At 51.5% G+C, this 17,502-nt stretch overlaps 6 protein-coding genes and 2 pseudogenes across 8 annotated transcripts, besides 2 other annotated features; 6 read left to right on the top strand and 2 right to left on the bottom strand.

Annotated features, from left to right (window-relative positions):
- The first annotated feature begins 253 nt into the window (after window positions 1-253).
- NCS57_01262300 lies at window positions 254-1,887 on the top strand (annotated as a pseudogene). The gene is made up of 3 exons: window positions 254-1,161; window positions 1,213-1,565; window positions 1,616-1,887.
- Window positions 254-1,887: a sequence feature.
- Window positions 1,888-3,206: 1,319 nt separating this feature from the next.
- NCS57_01262200 (MFS domain-containing protein) lies at window positions 3,207-4,677 on the top strand (the record flags this gene model as incomplete). The annotated part of the gene is made up of 2 exons (XM_053062290.1): window positions 3,207-3,708; window positions 3,758-4,677. The coding sequence occupies 2 exons, from the start codon at window positions 3,207-3,209 to the stop codon at window positions 4,675-4,677; spliced, it is 1,422 nt and encodes a 473-aa protein (XP_052908818.1).
- Window positions 4,678-5,618: 941 nt separating this feature from the next.
- On the top strand, window positions 5,619-7,000 carry NCS57_01262100 (Succinate--CoA ligase [ADP-forming] subunit alpha, mitochondrial; the record flags this gene model as incomplete). Its single annotated transcript, XM_053062289.1, has 5 exons — window positions 5,619-5,890; window positions 5,953-5,981; window positions 6,072-6,198; window positions 6,254-6,342; window positions 6,411-7,000. Exons 1-5 carry the CDS (start codon window positions 5,736-5,738, stop codon window positions 6,998-7,000), a joined length of 990 nt encoding a protein of 329 aa, XP_052908817.1. The 5' UTR covers window positions 5,619-5,735.
- Window positions 7,001-7,748: 748 nt separating this feature from the next.
- On the bottom strand, window positions 7,749-8,734 carry NCS57_01262000 (annotated as a pseudogene). The gene is made up of 3 exons: window positions 8,315-8,734; window positions 7,987-8,261; window positions 7,749-7,923 (listed from the first exon to the last, which is right to left on the bottom strand).
- Window positions 7,749-8,734: a sequence feature.
- A 2,056-nt stretch (window positions 8,735-10,790) lies between these two features.
- NCS57_01261900 (uncharacterized protein) lies at window positions 10,791-13,029 on the top strand (the record flags this gene model as incomplete). The annotated part of the gene is made up of 8 exons (XM_053062288.1): window positions 10,791-10,933; window positions 10,980-11,583; window positions 11,638-11,704; window positions 11,754-12,027; window positions 12,077-12,176; window positions 12,234-12,343; window positions 12,402-12,636; window positions 12,688-13,029. The coding sequence occupies 8 exons, from the start codon at window positions 10,791-10,793 to the stop codon at window positions 13,027-13,029; spliced, it is 1,875 nt and encodes a 624-aa protein (XP_052908816.1).
- Window positions 13,030-13,417: 388 nt separating this feature from the next.
- On the top strand, window positions 13,418-14,593 carry NCS57_01261800 (uncharacterized protein; the record flags this gene model as incomplete). Its single annotated transcript, XM_053062287.1, has 1 exon — window positions 13,418-14,593. Exon 1 carries the CDS (start codon window positions 13,442-13,444, stop codon window positions 14,591-14,593), a length of 1,152 nt encoding a protein of 383 aa, XP_052908815.1. The 5' UTR covers window positions 13,418-13,441.
- Window positions 14,594-14,793: 200 nt separating this feature from the next.
- On the bottom strand, window positions 14,794-15,467 carry NCS57_01261700 (uncharacterized protein; the record flags this gene model as incomplete). The annotated part of the gene is made up of 2 exons (XM_053062286.1): window positions 14,794-14,922; window positions 14,988-15,467. The coding sequence occupies 2 exons, from the start codon at window positions 15,465-15,467 to the stop codon at window positions 14,794-14,796; spliced, it is 609 nt and encodes a 202-aa protein (XP_052908814.1).
- Window positions 15,468-15,971: 504 nt separating this feature from the next.
- Window positions 15,972-17,490, top strand: NCS57_01261600 (uncharacterized protein; the record flags this gene model as incomplete). The annotated part of the gene is made up of 4 exons (XM_053062285.1): window positions 15,972-15,974; window positions 16,027-16,080; window positions 16,130-16,936; window positions 16,984-17,490. 4 exons carry the CDS (start codon window positions 15,972-15,974, stop codon window positions 17,488-17,490), a joined length of 1,371 nt encoding a protein of 456 aa, XP_052908813.1.
- Between the last annotated feature and the right edge of the window lie 12 nt (window positions 17,491-17,502).

The raw sequence follows: 17,502 nt of genomic DNA, 5'->3' as shown, positions 1-17,502 counted from the left end.
TGGAAGGAGGGAAGAACATTCTCCAGCAAGCCATCGGCGTCTATGGATGGACGCCCCGGTGTAAGTGAGCAGGCAGGTTGGAAGATGGCGAGCCGGGGACACGACTTTGCAACGTTCACCATTATTTCTCCTCCATCTTTATATCTACTCTACTCCCACATCCCCAAATCCTTCTGTTCACTCCATATTTTTTTTCTTTTAGGTCTTACTCTGTATCTACGGCGCTCCTCCTCCCATCCTTCATACCCCATAGATTCACCTCTCCATGTCTTCCAGCCCAATCCACCCAGATCTCGAGAATGGAAGCCCACCAAGATCCTCATCATGGCTTGCCTACGCCTTTGGAGGAAGAGATCTCGTGATCGGCCCGCGCATCGAACCGCTACCCAACGGCAATCTACCCAAGACGATCCGCGATAGCGACAGCCAGACGGTTGACCTCGTGGACAAACAATCCGTCTCGGAAGTGGGCAACGCCATTCAGTATCGGACATGCTCTTGGCAGAAGACAGCAGGTCTATTGTTCAGCGAGTACATTGTGCTCTCCATCATGAGCTTCCCTTGGTCTTACAGCTTGCTCGGTCTCGTCCCCGGCTTGATCCTCACGGCCGCGATCGCCGGTGTTGTGTTATACACGAGCTTGATTCTGTGGGAGTTCTGTCTGCGGCACCCCGAGGTTAGAGACATCTGCGACATCGGCCAGATACTCTTCTGGAATAGAAAATGGGCGTGGTGGTGTACAGCCGTCATGTTCACCCTCAACAACACCTTCATTCAAGCCCTCCACATCCTCGTCGGCGCCATCTACCTCAACACCATGACCGTATCCGATCCAATCCGGGCATGTCGCACTGTCACATTTGCCATCGTCGTCACGGCCATCAGCTGGCTAGGCTCTCTACCACGCACGTTCGACATGATGGCCAAGCTCGGCGCCATTTCGACATTCTTCACCTTTATCTCAGTCATCCTCGCCACGGCATTCACGGCTGCCCAGGGCGAGCCGGCGGGATATCCTTCAATGGGCGAGCCAATCATTTCCATCTGGACGCCAAAGACCACAACTCTCGTAACGGGAATGTCGGCCTTCCTGAACATCAGCTTCACATTTATGGGGCAGCTCACGCTCCCAAGCTTCATTGCAGAAATGCGCGAGCCCCGGTAAGCTTGTCACAGTCTCTGCCGCGATCCTCCATTCTAACGCCTCTTTAGAGACTTTCCCAAAGCATTGTGGGTTTGTACGGTTGCTGAGATCATCACATTCAGCGTCGTTGGCACCGTCATCTACGTGTACACCGGCAATCAATACATGGTGACCCCAGCCTTTGGTGCCCTAGAGACCGTCTACAAGAAGGTGTCGTACTCCTTCATGGTCCCGACAATAGTATTTGTTGGGTGCCTTTACGCCTCCGTCACTGGCCGATTCATCTTCTTTCGGATGTTCCAGGACTCCCGTCACCTCACCGAGCACACCTTCAAGGGCTGGTTCTGGTGGGTTTTCGTTCTTCTTATGACCTGGGTGTTCGCCTTTCTCATTTCTGGGATTATCCCCTTCTTTGAATCATGTAAGCACCCCTGGCGAACCCTGATAACTCCCCACACTAATACGAGTCAGTACTGTCTGTCATGGCGTCTCTGTTCAACTGTTGGTTTGGCTTCATCTTCTGGGGTCTAGCCTACTTTCGCATGCGGAACGCAGATCAAAGGGTGGGCAAGGCGCGAAAGTCTCTCCTCGATTACATGTCAATCATGTTGAACATCACCCTCATCTTGATTGGCTTCTTGTATCTCACCTTGGGTACATACGTGAGTGTGCAAGGCATAATCGATCAGTTCAAGGAAGGAAACGTGAGCGGAGTTTTCTCCTGCAGAAGCAACGGCCTGTAGATGGACAGTAGACTTGGAAGCATTGTTATAGAGTAGATTATAGAGTAGACCATTAGAGATTAGAGATGCTGGACAAGCCAGTGTCGCCCAGAGGCATCGGCCCGTCACATACCTGGCGCAATTAGTCTATGTACTTATAGTTTCTGGGTTTCCAATGGCCCTCAAGTGCAAATGAGTCTGACACTGAGAACCACTACCAAAGAGAGACCTGACGCAAGGTCCATTCCACCACAATCCACTAACATCCCAAGTGCTGCAATTCTGTTCGAAATCTTCAGGTTAAGGTGCGATATTTAATCTCAAGAATTAAATTGATGGTACCCAACACTGATAATTCGTTTGTTTCGATAGTCGCACAACCCATCAAGTGTCGAGGATTAGTTTCAGGGACTATTTATTAGTTACCTGCTGAAAAGAGAGTTCCTGCAACATCCCAAAGCACCAAGGCTGTATTGGGTTCTCAGAGGATGGAATATGAAGTATCAATTCTCCTCGATGTTCGTGGGCACGGTTATGTGTAGGCTTGGACAAATAACATGGAAGGTTGCCTCGGGCTGAACGATGGGCTCATAAACACTCGGAGCCATATGACACAACTCAGTTTTGACAATAAAGATGACTGAGGAGGTTATCTACAATAAGTTGGCAGTTATATATCCCCTTGCTCAAATGCGAGAAGCTTGTTGACTTGTAGACAGTTTCTTCTCCTATAGTTCTTAGAGGAAGTTGTCAAAATCTCTTATGCAAGACGAAGTCCCTCATCGAGTAATATGAACGGCTAAAATAGAAACCACGGTTTGCTTTCTGCATCTCAGGTTGGGTAAGAGGAGTCAAGCTTCAATGTTGTGACATGGTGGCTGGGCTAGTAAGCTCGTATCCGGCTAGAGCCAAGTTCAGCTGAACCCCCTGAAGTCAACTCTCAAGTCAGAGCGGGACTGCTACTGTACCTTGAACTATCGTAACCCATTCATGTCAATGAGGCAGCCTGCAGCGCTCTGCGGGATAACAACATTGATCTAGCTCATAGTAATGAATCACTTGGTTCAGTAACAAGACACATGGGTTCAATAACTCGGTGTAGATAGTCGCCTGCCAAGCCTGCAAGCCGCTTCCGCAACCCTCCCCACCGATCACTCAATTGTTACCCGGCTTCGGCATCTCCTCTGCCCGATCGACATGGGCATAAATTCTCTCCCACCCTCCTCGCTTTGACCTGTCAATTTCTCTTTCTCTCTCATCTCTCCCATCCGTGAAACACATACAACTTGAAGAAAGTTGCCTGCAAACATACCCATCTATTGAGGAACCCCCTCCCACTTATGACTCTTGCACACAATGCAGAGGAAACCTGCCTAAAAAACCAGAGTGCCGTCGGCCCTGCGCCGACCGAGCCTGTCCAAACCACCGTGACCGAAAAAAGTCACTACCCCTCCGACCATGACCCCGAAAAGGCCGGCCCCGTCCGGTACGGGGCCATAGGAGACTCGGCCACCGCCGACACGGCATCCAACGCAACCGACCTCGAGTTCCCAGAGGGAGGTCTTCAGGCGTGGCTTGTCGTGTTTGGCGCCTTTTGTGCCATGCTCTCAGTGTTTGGTCTTATCAACACTGCCGCCGTCTTTGAGTCGTACTTTTCTCAGAACCAGCTGCGCGACTACTCGCCGTCCGAGATTGGTTGGATCTTTAGTCTGTACCTGTTCATCGTCTTTTTTGTCGGCATCCAGGTTGGTCCTGTCTTTGACAAATATGGGCCGAAGCTCATGGTCGCTGCGGGCGGCGTGCTCATTGGGAGCAGCCTCTTGATCCTGAGCGTCTGTGAAGGTAAGTCTGAACCTCCAATTGATGAATACAAGGTCTAAGTTTTGTCAAGAGTTCTATCAGATCATTCTTTCGTACTCGGTGATGGGAGGTTTGGGAGGCGCACTCCTCAATTCGCCTGCCTACGCATCAATTGCGCACTTCTTCGACGCCAAACGCGGTTTCGCAACTGGCATCGCCATCACCGCAGGTTCAATCGGAGGCGTCGTCTTCCCGATTCTCCTGCAGAAGCTCCTCCCAAGCGTGGGCTTTGCCTGGACGACCCGCATTCTCGGGTTCATCCTGCTGGGCCTCGCCGTGCCAGCGACCACCTTCTTGCGGTCGCGTCTGCCGCCGCAGAATAAGATCACCTCTGTGTGGCCCGATCTTACCATGTTCAAGGACCTCAAGTTTACCTTGTCGGCTTTTGGAATCTTTTTTATGGAATGGGGACTCTTTGTGCCGTTGACGTACATTGTGTCCTATGCTGGAAGGGATTCGGACCACACCACCGACTCTTACACGCTTCTCTCAATCCTCAACGCGGGTTCTCTGGTTGGTCGGTTCCTACCAGGCTTCCTTGCAGACAAGCTTGGCCGGTTCAATGTGATTGTCATCACGATCGTGCTGTGCAGTATCTCTGTATTTGGATTGTGGTTACCCGCTGGAGACTCCAAGCCAATGCTGATCACCTTTGCGGTCGTATTTGGCTTTGCGAGTGGCAGCAACCTGGGTCTGGCGCCTGTCTGTCTGGGACAACTCTGCGATCCGAGAGACTACGGTCGCTTCGTCTCGACAGCATTCATGGTGGCTAGTTTCGGGACTCTCAGCAGTCTTCCAATTGCTGGAGCAATCCTCGAGGCCGGTAATCGCGGTGATGCAGGCTGGAAAGCTCTCATCGCGTTTGCGGGTCTGTCGTATGCACTAGCCGTCGCCTGTTACCTCGCCGCCAGGGTTCTGGCAGTCGGCTGGAGCATTAAAAAGATCTTTTAAGATCAAGACAATGGCTGCAATTGAGGTCAAATCAATTGGCGCACAGCTTCGAAATGTCGCGCGCAAAAACCTCATTGACGTAAGCACAAGCAAAAAGGGTCTCGGCCTCAATTGACCCAGCCGAATTTCGGTAGACACTCAACCGACAACAAGTGCCGTACCGAGGCATCTAGGGGGCCAAGGCAGTGGCGAAGCCTCGGTTTCTCAAGTCAAGCATGTTCCATCACCAGGAACATTTTTTTTTCTTTCAACCGTCTTGGGGTTTACGTGAAAGGCGGTATTTTATGGCAGAGATTCTCTTGAGATCAGGAAGATGTAAAACAGGCATTCTTGGTAGATCAGATCAGGTGCTCTTTTTTTTTCTTCGGCAGTTTCAAATCCATGCCACTCACACATTCACGGGGACGGGCTCTCATTGTCCGCAATTCGATTTTTTCCCTCATCGGAAGTGATTTTTTCTCTGGACTTTAATCAACTTGACCACTGGACATGCAAGTCCGGTGCAAGAAGAACCCCGTGGGCTCTCCCCACACGAATGAAAAAGAAAAAACGACGCCCAATGACGCAGGCTCGTGCAGTGGTCAAGCTTCACCGAAGCACCCGTGATTAGCCGCGCTGGAGACGCTCGGCGAGGGTTTCGAGGTAAGGGCAAGCGCCGCACCGGCACTCGTGAGTGGTCTACAGGCCCCCAAGGGCGCTGTACCTGGGGCTTTTAAACGGCAACGGTCGGATCAAATAGTAGCCGTCTGCCGACTCTCGGCACAATTCCTCCGTGACCACCCGTAGCGTCACTCAAAAAGCAGGTGAACAAGGTCGGGCCCTTTTAGGCTTAGGCCGTTGCGTCCCGGCCACGGGATAATCTTGATACGAGAGCACACTCGCACTCACTCTCTCCCGAAGGGCAAAGCTCCTTAGTTGGACCATCGACAGTTTTCCTCCCCAACAGCTCCCCTCCTCAAACCACCACCACCACTCGCCCGCCCTTGCTTTTGCTTCTGACGTTGCACCAGCGGCGTCTTCTCACCTCGTTCCCTCCTCTTATAATACACATTCCAATCATGCAGTCCTTTTCCAGAGCCACCCGCGCCTCTGCGCTGCGCAATGTCGGCCGCCGCGCCTACTCGTCGTCGCAGTACGCCAAGACCATCAACAACCTGCGCATCAACAGCGACACCAAGGTCATCTACCAGGGCTTCACCGGAAAGCAGGGAACGTGAGTTGTTTTTTTACACACAATTTTTTGGGAACCATTCAGAAACTAATCGGGTGACGTAGCTTCCACGCGCAACAAGCTATCGAATACGGTACGGTTCCTCGCTACATCAATGCTACGACACATGTCATGATGCATGTGACAGGGGTGCGCTTTTGAGGCTGACTCTCGCCGTCAATAGGAACCAAGGTCGTTGGTGGAACGAACCCCAAGAAGGCTGGCACGACTCATCTCGACCTCCCCGTCTTCAAGAATGTGTCGGAAGCCGTCAAGGAGACTGGCGCCACTGCGACCGCCCTCTTCGTCCCGTATGTGTATCTGGTGGGGATCAATGTCAACGAGACCTAACGAAAAAAATCATAGTCCCCCCGTTGCCGCCGCCGGTATCGAGGAGGCTCTCGAGGCCGAGATCCCTCTCGTCGTCTGCATCACTGAGGGTATTCCCCAGCATGGTACGTTTTCACCCTGATGACAGTTTCAATTTGCGTGGTGAGTGGTCTAACGTGGGCCCACTTCCCAGACATGGTTCGCATCACCGACATGCTCAAGTCGCAAAACAAGACCCGCCTCGTCGGCCCCAACTGCCCCGGCATTATCGCTCCCGAACAGTGCAAGATCGGTATCATGCCCGGCTTCATCCACAAGCGCGGCCGCATTGGTATCGTCTCCCGCTCCGGTACCCTGACCTACGAGGCCGTCAACCAGACCACCCAGGCCGGTCTGGGTCAGTCCCTCGTCGTCGGTATCGGTGGTGACCCCTTCAGCGGCACCAACTTTATCGACTGCCTCAAGGTCTTCACCGAGGACCCCGACACCGACGGTATCATCATGATTGGTGAGATTGGTGGTTCCGCCGAGGAGGACGCCGCCGAGTTCCTCAAGCAGGCCAACACCGTCCAGGGTGGCAAGCCCGTCGTCAGCTTCATCGCCGGTATCTCTGCTCCTCCCGGCCGACGAATGGGTCACGCCGGTGCCATCGTCTCCGGCGGCAAGGGTGGTGCCGACACCAAGATCAAGGCCCTCGAGGACGCCGGTGTCATTGTTGAGCGCTCTCCCGCTGGTCTGGGCAAGGCTCTGTACAACGAGTTTGTCCGTCGGGATCTGCTATAAAGTGGCAGCCTTGCTGTGTCTCACTGTTGGCTCTAGCCAATGGAGTCGGTTGTAAGAGGCATGTGAGAAGAATGTGAGAGGGAGTGTTCAAGTGAGCTTAGTAGAGCCCAGTACGGTCAGCTGAGGACTCGCTCACGGAGGGCTATCTGCATTATGTTCCATGATTTTTCGTACCTACCTGATAGAGAAGGACGGTCTGGCTGGCGCTAGATTGTGGATGGGCCCCTTGGTGTTTTCTTTTTCGCAGGCGAATGCGTGCCATACATAATCCACTGCCTGCATGCAGCGCGCCATACAATGTCAATGTCACATTTACGCTGCGAAAAATAGGTCCAATGCTGAAAAGTGTTTCTGAGCTACACATGATGATATCATGGGGCAGCCTGGTTGGGGCTAGAAGTACACGTGAGCTGTAAAGGTTGGCTCGCTGCAGAACCTGTCTCGCTTGGTGCTTGGGCAATATGAGGACAGTCTGGTTCAGGCGCTCAGAAAGAATGCATCACAAGATGCACTAACAAATCATTCGCTGCGTGGTTTTCCTCCTCTTGCACGCGGTCTCCTGACTGAAGGAATCGGTTCCATCGCTGTCATTCAATTCACCCAGTCTATGCCAGCAAAAGAAGACGAGAAAAAAACAAAGATACCATATAACAAAAGCAAGACCTCATTCAAACTCCCCATACCATGCAAAATATTCGTAACTATCTCGTGTTCGCTGGTTCCGTATTCGGTCGTGTCGCTGAGAGCTTCAATGCTCACCCAGCAAGCGGGCCGTGATGTCTCCCATGTAGGCCTCCTCCAGCTCGTAATCTTGTCCGTTGTTCTGGTCGATGCCAAAGAACATGAAGGCTTCGGTTACGGCATCGAGGGCGAATCCCATGTTGACGAAGCGATCGACGAGGTCCCTGTTGTAGCCCATATACCTGTCTCGCGGTTAATACGAGGCGCCTCCAGCAACCCAAACTGCACATATCCCGTCCACATACCTGCTGTTATCATTCTTATTGGTAGTAGTGGAATCCTCTTTCCTCCACTTGCTCAGATCAATGTCCTGTCGCGGGGCACCGGCGTGCTTAACAGCCCACTCGTGAGCCATGAGGGCGAAGCGTTCAGGGTCATTAAGCATCATGTTTGCCACCTCTGCGTCTTGTGGGTCCTTGGGGTTCGGGAACTCGAGGAGCATTCGGAGGGAGAGCAGGGCCGTTTTGATGGTCTGGACGGGAGACCAGTTGGAGCCGAGGGTATCGAGACAGATGGCGCCCTGCAGAAGCAAGAGTCAGCAATGGGGTAAGCTTCCCGGCCAAAGAATCTTACCGTCTGGCTGCTGATGTTGGGATGCCAGATCTTGGTGTCGAATCGTATTATAGGAGACTTGAAGGGATACTGCTCGGGAATCTGGATGTCGACCTGGTAGGTGCCGCCTGCGTAGGGAGTGTCGGGGGGGGCGGGAAAGATGCCCTTTAGGTGGACGAGGTTGCCATCAGTGACTGGGGTCGCATTCACGCCTGAGCTGTCATGATCAGCCTCGATGTCCTTGAGCTCCTTTGCGATGCGGCGCTCTCTAGCCATGTTTGCTGGAGGTGTGTCGTGGCAGGAGGGAAGAGATGATGCTGGCGGTGATAGGTTGATGCGTGGCAGTAGGATAACGTCGGATGTTGAGGAGGAGGAGTTAAGTGGTGGTGGTGCTTCTGCAGCTGCAGATGGAAGGCTCTGGTGCTTGCTGTGCTGTGCTATGCTCGTGTGTGGTCGAGGAAGGTGCCCCAGGCTTTGTTCTTTCTGATGAGGGGTCTGCCTTGTGGCGTGTGTGGCTGTGAATGCCCGCGACGTCACTCCACTAAGCAACCACTAAGGATTACCTTGCTCTAGCGCTTGCAGGGATGTCCTTAGTAAAGAATGTCAATGATGAAGCAGTTGACTACACCTCAAAGCAGTTTCTTTGGTATTGAGTTTTGTCATTCAAGAGAATAAAATATTAAGGCGAGCTCATAACTTATTCTTTGATTATATACGTATTACATGTTCACTTCAAAGTTGTCCACAGCCAGGTGTGTCACACACAACTACCGGGTAGGCATTATCCCTGAGTAAAGTGTTCCTCGTCTCATCTAGGTAGTTAATACAGACAGACCACAGAAGCAAAGAAAACAGTTTAAGAGTGATCTTTAGGTAGGAAATGGGCAAGTATTACTTTCCCAAGACTGGCAATACTACAATGCAGTTCCCATTCAATCACTGAAAGCCCAGTCCATCAAGGTGCAGAAACAAAAATCTGGGTTGAAAGACCCCACTGTCTATAATTCACAACCTCGCTCAAGGAATCTACTTTGAACTGAACTTTTCTCATTGAATACCTGGCAACCAAGTTACAAAAACAAAGACATACCCAAAAGAATCCTACATCTACTCGACACAGCTAACTATTCTCTTGTGAAGCATCTCCTCATGCTCGAACCCCTCGCCCGTTGACTTACCCCTTTTCATCACACCCGGAGCAACAACCCAGTTCACCACCCGTGGCTTAACATGATCCCCCGTCTCGAGCTCCATGGTCTCTTCGTTAAACAATCATTTCTCTTGTCCTTTGTCGAGGTCAAATGTCCAAGTGATGCGCGAAATCTGCCTGCTGATCTCTTTTCCCACGACAAACGCCTCGCTGATGATGCTGGAGAATTCGTCTTCCACATCTTGCTCTCGAAATTTGGCCATGGTATCGAAAGTGTTGAACAGGCGTTCACGGTCGGCTGGTCGCCAGCGGCCAGGAACACTGGGGTTGCGTTCACCTAGTTGTTTTCATTCCACCTAAACGCTTAATGAGCATCGGCGACGACAGGGGAAGCCAAACTCACCTCGCTCCACACTTTGAGCAAGAGTAGAACATAGTCGTTCCCTCGTCAGCACTTCTTAATTGAAGCGCCGTGTGCTGGACCTCTTGCGCGTCACACTCTCGGCATTTCGTGTCTGTCTTGGACCACGTGTCCTGCGAAGATAAATTCCTTGGTATGTTGATCGTTTGTTTGTTACGCAGTTCAGAAGGAAAATCGTTCGTGGTGGAAATCGTGGTATAGCGGAGCAAGGTATCTAGCGTACCGCCGTCAGTAATGTGCCGAAGATGCAGGCGGGCACCTTACTCTTGCATATCTTATCACAGCAGTCACAAGTGACTTCCGGATTCTGCGAGAGTGGAAGCAGGTTTCCGCAGTCGTTACAGAATTGCATCGGCATGTTGGTCGTGATTGACAAACTGGTCAGGTGGGTTGGGAAGGGGGAAGAGAGAATGGGGAAAAAACCGACAGTCACAAAGGCTTGCAGGATGATGGTGTTGACCTCTGGAATTCACGTGCGTTGGCATTAAAGTAATTTAACCCCATAGCATACCCAAAGGTAGATCAAGGCAACCCAGTCAGAGAAATACAGTCTTTCACAGTCAAGGCATCATGCCCAATATACACACTCCTTTTCCATCTGTCGATAAACGCCCTTGTCTCGCAGAGTTAGTCTCAACAAAAACATCACTCACGGGACGAATCTCTTCCCGTATGATCGACATGAAGAGACACAGCTTCTGTGGTTGACGCCATCAATGGTTAGAAATAAGAATGTTATGGTGCTTTAGGGCGTTGGGCTTGATGCCGTAATGAGTTGATAACTTTGTTCGCTGATGCATTTCTTTGATGACGTGTCACAGCGACCAACGTAGGAACACTAGAGGAAAATAATGTTATATAATAGGCCAAATCTCCCTCTGTGTGGTGTAGAGGCAAGCCACTTTGACCTGATATCTTCCCACATCATGACGGCTCTCATAGCCAACATTGTTTCCAAGAACAAGTCGGCGAAGTCTAATGCCACTCGTCGTCCAAAGTCGCCAGAGAACCCATCTGCCTATGAGGAAGACGAAAATCTGCTCGTCATCGGCATCGATTTCGGGACCACGTGAGTACCATTCTTCTATCCAGGAACCATGTCTGACTTGTCGCAGTCATTCAGGCATCGCATGGGCTACCCAAACCGACTTCAACAGCGAACAGATCAACCTCATAACCAGCTGGCCAGGTTCGGGTCGAGAGGATGGTAAGGCTCCAACCGAGATATACTATGAAGATGAGATGCTATGCGAGTTTGAGGTGGACAAGGACACCACCCCCATTACCTGGTTCAAGCTCTTACTCTTGAAGGAGGAGGACCTATCCCCGGAGCTGCGTTCATCCGAGTTCCTCCTCCGCGCCCGGAAGATGGCCCGTGAGAATGGCAAGACAGCCATCGATCTGATCGCTGATTATCTCCGAGCGATTTGGGACCACACGCTCGAGTCTATCGCCAAGGATCGCGGAGGCTCAGTCCTTGAGGCGTATCAGTTCCACGTCGTAATTACTGTCCCTGCCAGCTGGAAGGACTATGCCAGGCAGGACATGGAGAAGGCGACCAAAAAGGCCGGTATTCTCGATCGTAGAGCGGCGGGCAAGACTATCCTGACATTTGTCCCGGAACCAGAGGCTGCCGCCCTATCGACTCTGTGTGACCCAGGGCGCGAACCCAAGCCGGGTGATGTGTACCTTATTTGCGATGGCGGAGGCGGTACAGGTGTGAGTTATCAAAGAGCTTTGCCCTCAGTCGTGTCACTGTCGTAAGGATCCTAGGATCTCATCACCTACGAGATCACAGGCGTCGACCCGATCCTGATGAGGGAGGCCGTTGAAGGAATAGGTCAGCACACTCAGCGTCACACTCTTTTCCCATGTACTAAACAACGCAGGCGGACTCTGTGGAGGTATCTTCATCGACGAGGCGTTCGAGGCTAGGGTAAAGAACCGCTTAGGTTACAAGTGGGATCAACTCAGCCAGTCGGGCATCAAGGAGATGCTCAAGGGCGACTGGGAGATTTCCATTAAGCCACAGTATAAGTCTGGAAATGTGAACAAGGAATACGTGGTGTCGATCCCGGCCGAAGCTTACCGGAAAGACAACGAGCTGTTCAACGACATGACAAAGGCGCCTATCATTAAGAATGGCCGTATCCATTTCAAAGGGTCTGGACACCTTCTTTTTGGTTATCTCCTAATCTAACCATATCCCCAGATCCCACATTCAAAAGGCCTTCATTAAGCCTTTTGCTAAGATTGATGGGCTTATTGAAGCCCAAATCCTCAAGGCTAAGAAGCAGGGCCTGTCGTTGACTGTAAGCGGAACCCCGGTTGACTCATAACATACTCTAACCACTTCTCGTGGCTCACAGGGAATCATTCTCGTTGGCGGTTTGGGGGGCAGCCCTTATCTGTATGAGCACTTGAGGGCTCAACATGGACCAGCCAACATCAGCATCCTGCAATCAACCGGAATGAGACCGTCAGTATCCCTCCCTGGCACCCTTAAGTAAGTATACAGCTAACACCCTGCCAACCAGGCATACGGCAATCTGTCGAGGAGCCGTGTACAAAGGCTGCATAAGCGGAACCGCGTCCTCCAACCGAGAGTGCCGTATCCCAATCCAAGTCACCTCGACCATCTCAAGGGCCAGCTACGGGATGAGTCACGCAGTCCCTTTCGACCCAAAATTACATCTCCAACAGGACAACATATGGAACGAAACGGCACATGAGTGGATGGCTGACAACCAAGTGACATGGTACCTGAAAAAGGTTTGTAGCTGCCCCTCGATGCGAAAACTCCGGCACTCAACGCTATTCTAGGGAGAAAACGTGTCAACAAAGGACCCTGTGTCCCATCCCTTCTGTAATATGTACAAAACCATTAACAGCTTTGACGGAACCTTCCAAGTGACGATCTGCCAGTGCCATGAGGACACGCCCCCCACTCGCGAGAACAGTACCGTTGAGAGGTGGGCCACCACCAAGTGCTCAGTCGATGTTCCTTTCCGGGACTTGGAAGATTACCGGAATAAGGCCGGGATCAGAGTAAAGAAACTAGAATTCCACGTCGAGATGGTTCCATCTGGTGCCTCTATCGAGTTTGCGGTTGTTGTTAATGGGAAGAAGGTGGGCCAGTCCCAGTTTCAAACCCACTTCAGTTAGGTAGACTAGACTATGTCCACCTCGTGGTTTCTTCTTTTTGGAGATGCGAGTTCAATCAATTGTTGTTTCATTGGTATCAACCATATTTCTAAGAGGATAGTTCAATCAAATAATGATAATCCAATGCAGATGCTGCCCCCATCTCCAATATCTCCGCAAACAAAAACATTGGATGGACCAAATCTAAAAATAAAAGAAGTCCTTGATGCTACCTTGCTATTCCCGGGTTTCGCTTCAAGCCATGTCGGTCTTGATTGGCCTGAAAGGACTCAGCTCAGGGGTTAAATTTAGCTGCACGCGCCAACAGGCAACAGCATATTTGCCAAGCATATAACTTGCCATCTCCAGCATTCATCCCAGTCTTTTACATCCTTAAAAACACTACTGAAATGGACTGCATCTATCATTCGTGATGAGTTTCAGTCGTATCGAGCACCCGGGGTGGCACGTCATGGCCCCGACGGCCAAGCTCTGCCATAGGCTGAATCTAGACCCTGTCACCTGTTTCGAGACCTTTGGCGCCTTCAGAAAGCTATACCGACCAGCAGAGCGGGATCTTTCGCCTTTGACATACATATGTCCCTCTTCCCATCTCGAGAGACTGCCCCCTGAGCTGATCGACATGATCCTTAAGCCCCTCGGCGCCTCAGGAATGGTGGCTCTCGGCCTCTGCTCTCGGACTCTCTGGCGACATGTCACCTCAATGGTTCGAAGTGTCTACCGCACTTCGGCCAGCGACCCAAGCTGGGCTGGCATTCCTCTCATCTGCGCTAGCTCATACATCGATGACCTACCTGAAAGCCTACACGAGCACTATCCTGAGGTCAACGAACCGTGGGCCGTTGGCGAGAATGATGACCGAATAAATCCTTCTGACACTTGGAGGAAACGCATGCTCCAATGTTCTGTCGAAGCTTCGAAAAATAACCGCAACATCTACCTCGAGGCATTCGACAAGTACATCACAATGAGCCGCATCCCAAAACAACTGCACACACTTCTCAAGGCATCAATAGACCGAATCCCCTATGTGGAGGGAACTCGCTGGCAACTCCGTAACCTGACAACAAAAGATTACGTCTCTTTAGGCTTGGTCCTCGAGAACAACAACCGAGACCGCATGACACTTGCCCTTGAAAACCACCGCTGGGCCACTGTGGACGCAATCTTGATTTGGTACATCTGCTGGACATCTCTGCTTGGAGCAAAGGCCGTTCCAGCTGATAGTTCCACTACCACACTTGAGCGTCTCTTTCAACGGCGAGGACCGTGGGCTGGACACTGTTTCGAGATCATACAAGAGAAGGACCCAGATCCAGGGTGGGAGGATGTCACAAGCATCTTTGTCAGATACGCCGACCTGCTTATGGAGAAGAAACAAAAAGAATGGTCCAAAGAGCCCGTACAGGTTCTTAAAAAGGTCAAAAGCTTGCCTCAAACTGCAGCTCAACGCCTATTCCCAAGGCTGACTCGAAGGCGAGAAAAGACCAAGACTCGCAATGAGAATAGTGGGCTGAAAAGAGTGAGGGATGCTCTACACCGCATTTACTCACTTGTTCGCTAGATGTGGATTTGATTTCACGTAGGATCCTCTTTTTATGAGCTTGTGATGAATTAGCGGAGTTTGTTGTGATTGGAATTTGCTTTCTAAGATCGGTATATTGCACGAGGTTGGAGGAAACTAATGATGAAATTGATTTGCATGTATTCCTGCTTCATATCTCATGACTGTCGAAATGCAAACAGATCTTTTCTCTCTCTCTTCTATCCCTCAGGAAGTGGACAAGTGCTCTCCTTGGATCCATGGACATCTCTTCGATGCAGCTGCCGCTGAGTAAACGCCTGAGAAGGGTCGTCAAACACAGCATCGCACTGGTCGCAGTACTGGGGAACCTGGCCAAGACTCCCGGTTAGCATCGAGCAGCTAAAAGAGGTGAAAGAGCAAGAATTAATCCCACCTTTGCCCATTCAAGCATTTCTCGAGGTGTGTATAAGCCTCGGATCTCGTATATATGAACCAAGAACAGGCCCATCTTGCCCTCATCGGCAATTTTGTCCCCGTCCTCAAGCTTTTCGCCAAACGACAAGATCTCTCGCCTCAACTCTTCAAATCCTTCAGGAACGGCGGTGGGGAGATCTTCATCCAGAAGAACCTCGCGATGTGCGTAGACCGTGACCCAGGCATAAGTGACGTACGCAACGGTCGACTTGCCATGACCTTCCATCAAGGGAATCATGACCCGGAACCTATTCTTGTCCGCAGTTCCGCCTGCTTGTGCGATTTTGGCATAAAAAAGTTTTGATATTTCATCTTTGTCGGGATGATCTTTGTAGAAAGGGGGAGTTCCGTATGTCTCATCTACGCCGTTGGCGTCAAGGAAGGCATCGAGGGTGCTGATGGAAACTTTGAAGCCACGAAGGAGCGTTGTAGAACCCATCATTCATTCAAGATGATTGAAATCCGCAGATACAAGTTAATTTCTGAAAGAAATGGCAGTAAATGTGAGATGTTGTGAAGCCCCGTCAGCAGCGTGGTCCTCCAGGCTGCAATCGACAGGGATTCCCCCGATTTCGCTCAACAACGATGGCTTCAAAAATGTTTTTCGACAAAAAAATAACCTCCAGTCATTTGAATTTCCGTCCAAAAGTCGAAATCTAATATTATTGACAAATTGTACGGTATTGAATGCCATAGTCGGTCGAGGTGTTGTTGTTGGGGCTTCACGTGACTCTAGCACGTGATTGGCCTCCAGCTGCTGTCGTGTTTCCCTGGCGCCTGATTGCATTGGCGCTTTCGCATTCATCATCACTGGGTCGCCTGGAGCCTCGACCTCGATCTTCCACAACAACCACCTCCGCCACACCTCCACACAACAACATCGCAAGCGCCTCTTTTATCGATAATCAGAAGAACTTGAGCTCCTAGAGCTAGATAAGCCAAGATGGTGAGCTTCCGTAGCCACACACAGTGTCTGGCAGCTGTTGACGTCGTTACAGGGTCAAGGTCAATCTGGCATGGGGGGAGATGGGCGCGATGACAAGGACAAGAAGGCAAGTGCATCGTATACACTTGATGAATGCTGCTCTAACCTCCTCATAGAAGGATAAGCCCAAGTACGAGCCTCCGCCCCGACCCACGACTCGAGTTGGCCGCAAGAAGAGAAAGGCCGGTGGCACCAGCGCCGCCCAGAAGCTTCCCGCCGTCTACCCGACCAGCCGATGCAAGCTTCGTCTCTTGCGAATGCAGCGAATCCACGATCATCTCTTGCTTGAGGAGGAGTACGTCGAGAACCAGGAGCGTCTACGCAAGGCCAAGGCCGCCAAAGAGGGCCAGACCTCCGCCACCGATGCGGATGTCGACCGGTTAGCGGATGAGCGAGGTCGCGTTGATGACATGCGAGGAAGCCCCATGGGCGTCGGAACCTTGGAGGAGCTGATTGACGATGACCACGCGATCGTTAGTAGTACGACCGGTCCCGAGTACTACGTCAGCATCATGAGCTTCGTCGACAAGGACCTGCTGGAACCCGGTGCCAGTGTTCTTCTGCATCATAAGAGTGTCAGCATCGTTGGTGTCTTGACAGATGATGCCGATCCTATCGTCAGTGTCATGAAGCTTGACAAGGCTCCTACCGAGTCATACGCCGACATTGGTGGTCTCGAGCAGCAGATTCAGGAAGTCAGAGAGTCTGTAGAGCTGCCGCTGCTCCATCCTGAGCTGTACGAGGAGATGGGTATCAAGCCTCCCAAGGGTGTCATTCTCTACGGTGCCCCTGGTACAGGAAAGACGCTGCTGGCCAAGGCGGTTGCCAACCAAACGTCTGCCACTTTCCTGCGCATTGTGGGCAGTGAACTGATCCAGAAGTATCTCGGTGATGGACCGAGACTTGTGCGACAGCTTTTCCAGGCAAGTTTAACTGTTTGACAGGTGAAACGTCTACTAACATGCACCAGGTTGCTGGAGAAAATAGCCCGTCCATTGTCTTCATTGACGAAATCGATGCCATTGGTACGAAGCGATACGATTCGACGTCGGGCGGTGAGCGAGAAGTCCAGCGAACTATGCTGGAGCTTCTGAACCAGCTGGACGGATTCGACGACCGAGGTGACGTCAAGGTCATCATGGCCACCAACAAGATCGAGAGTCTGGACCCTGCCCTGATCCGACCAGGACGTATCGACCGAAAGATCCTCTTCGAGAACCCCGACCAGAACACCAAGCGCAAGATCTTTACACTGCACACGTCCAAGATGAACTTGAACGACGATGTTGATCTAGAGGAGTTCATCTCGCAGAAGGACGACCTTTCTGGTGCCGACATCAAGGCCATCTGCTCCGAGGCGGGTCTGCTGGCTCTCCGAGAGCGGAGAATGCGTGTCCAGATGGCGGATTTCCGATCGGCGCGTGAGAGAGTGCTCCGCACCAAGCAGGAGGGTGAGCCGGAGGGTCTGTATTTGTAATGTACCTATCAC

The sequence above is a fragment of the Fusarium keratoplasticum genome, chromosome 10 (assembly GCF_025433545.1).
Source record: "Fusarium keratoplasticum isolate Fu6.1 chromosome 10, whole genome shotgun sequence".
Lineage (NCBI taxonomy): Eukaryota > Fungi > Ascomycota > Sordariomycetes > Hypocreales > Nectriaceae > Fusarium > Fusarium keratoplasticum.
Note: the sequence above shows the minus strand (reverse complement) of the source record. Positions and strands in the feature narration are given on the sequence as shown.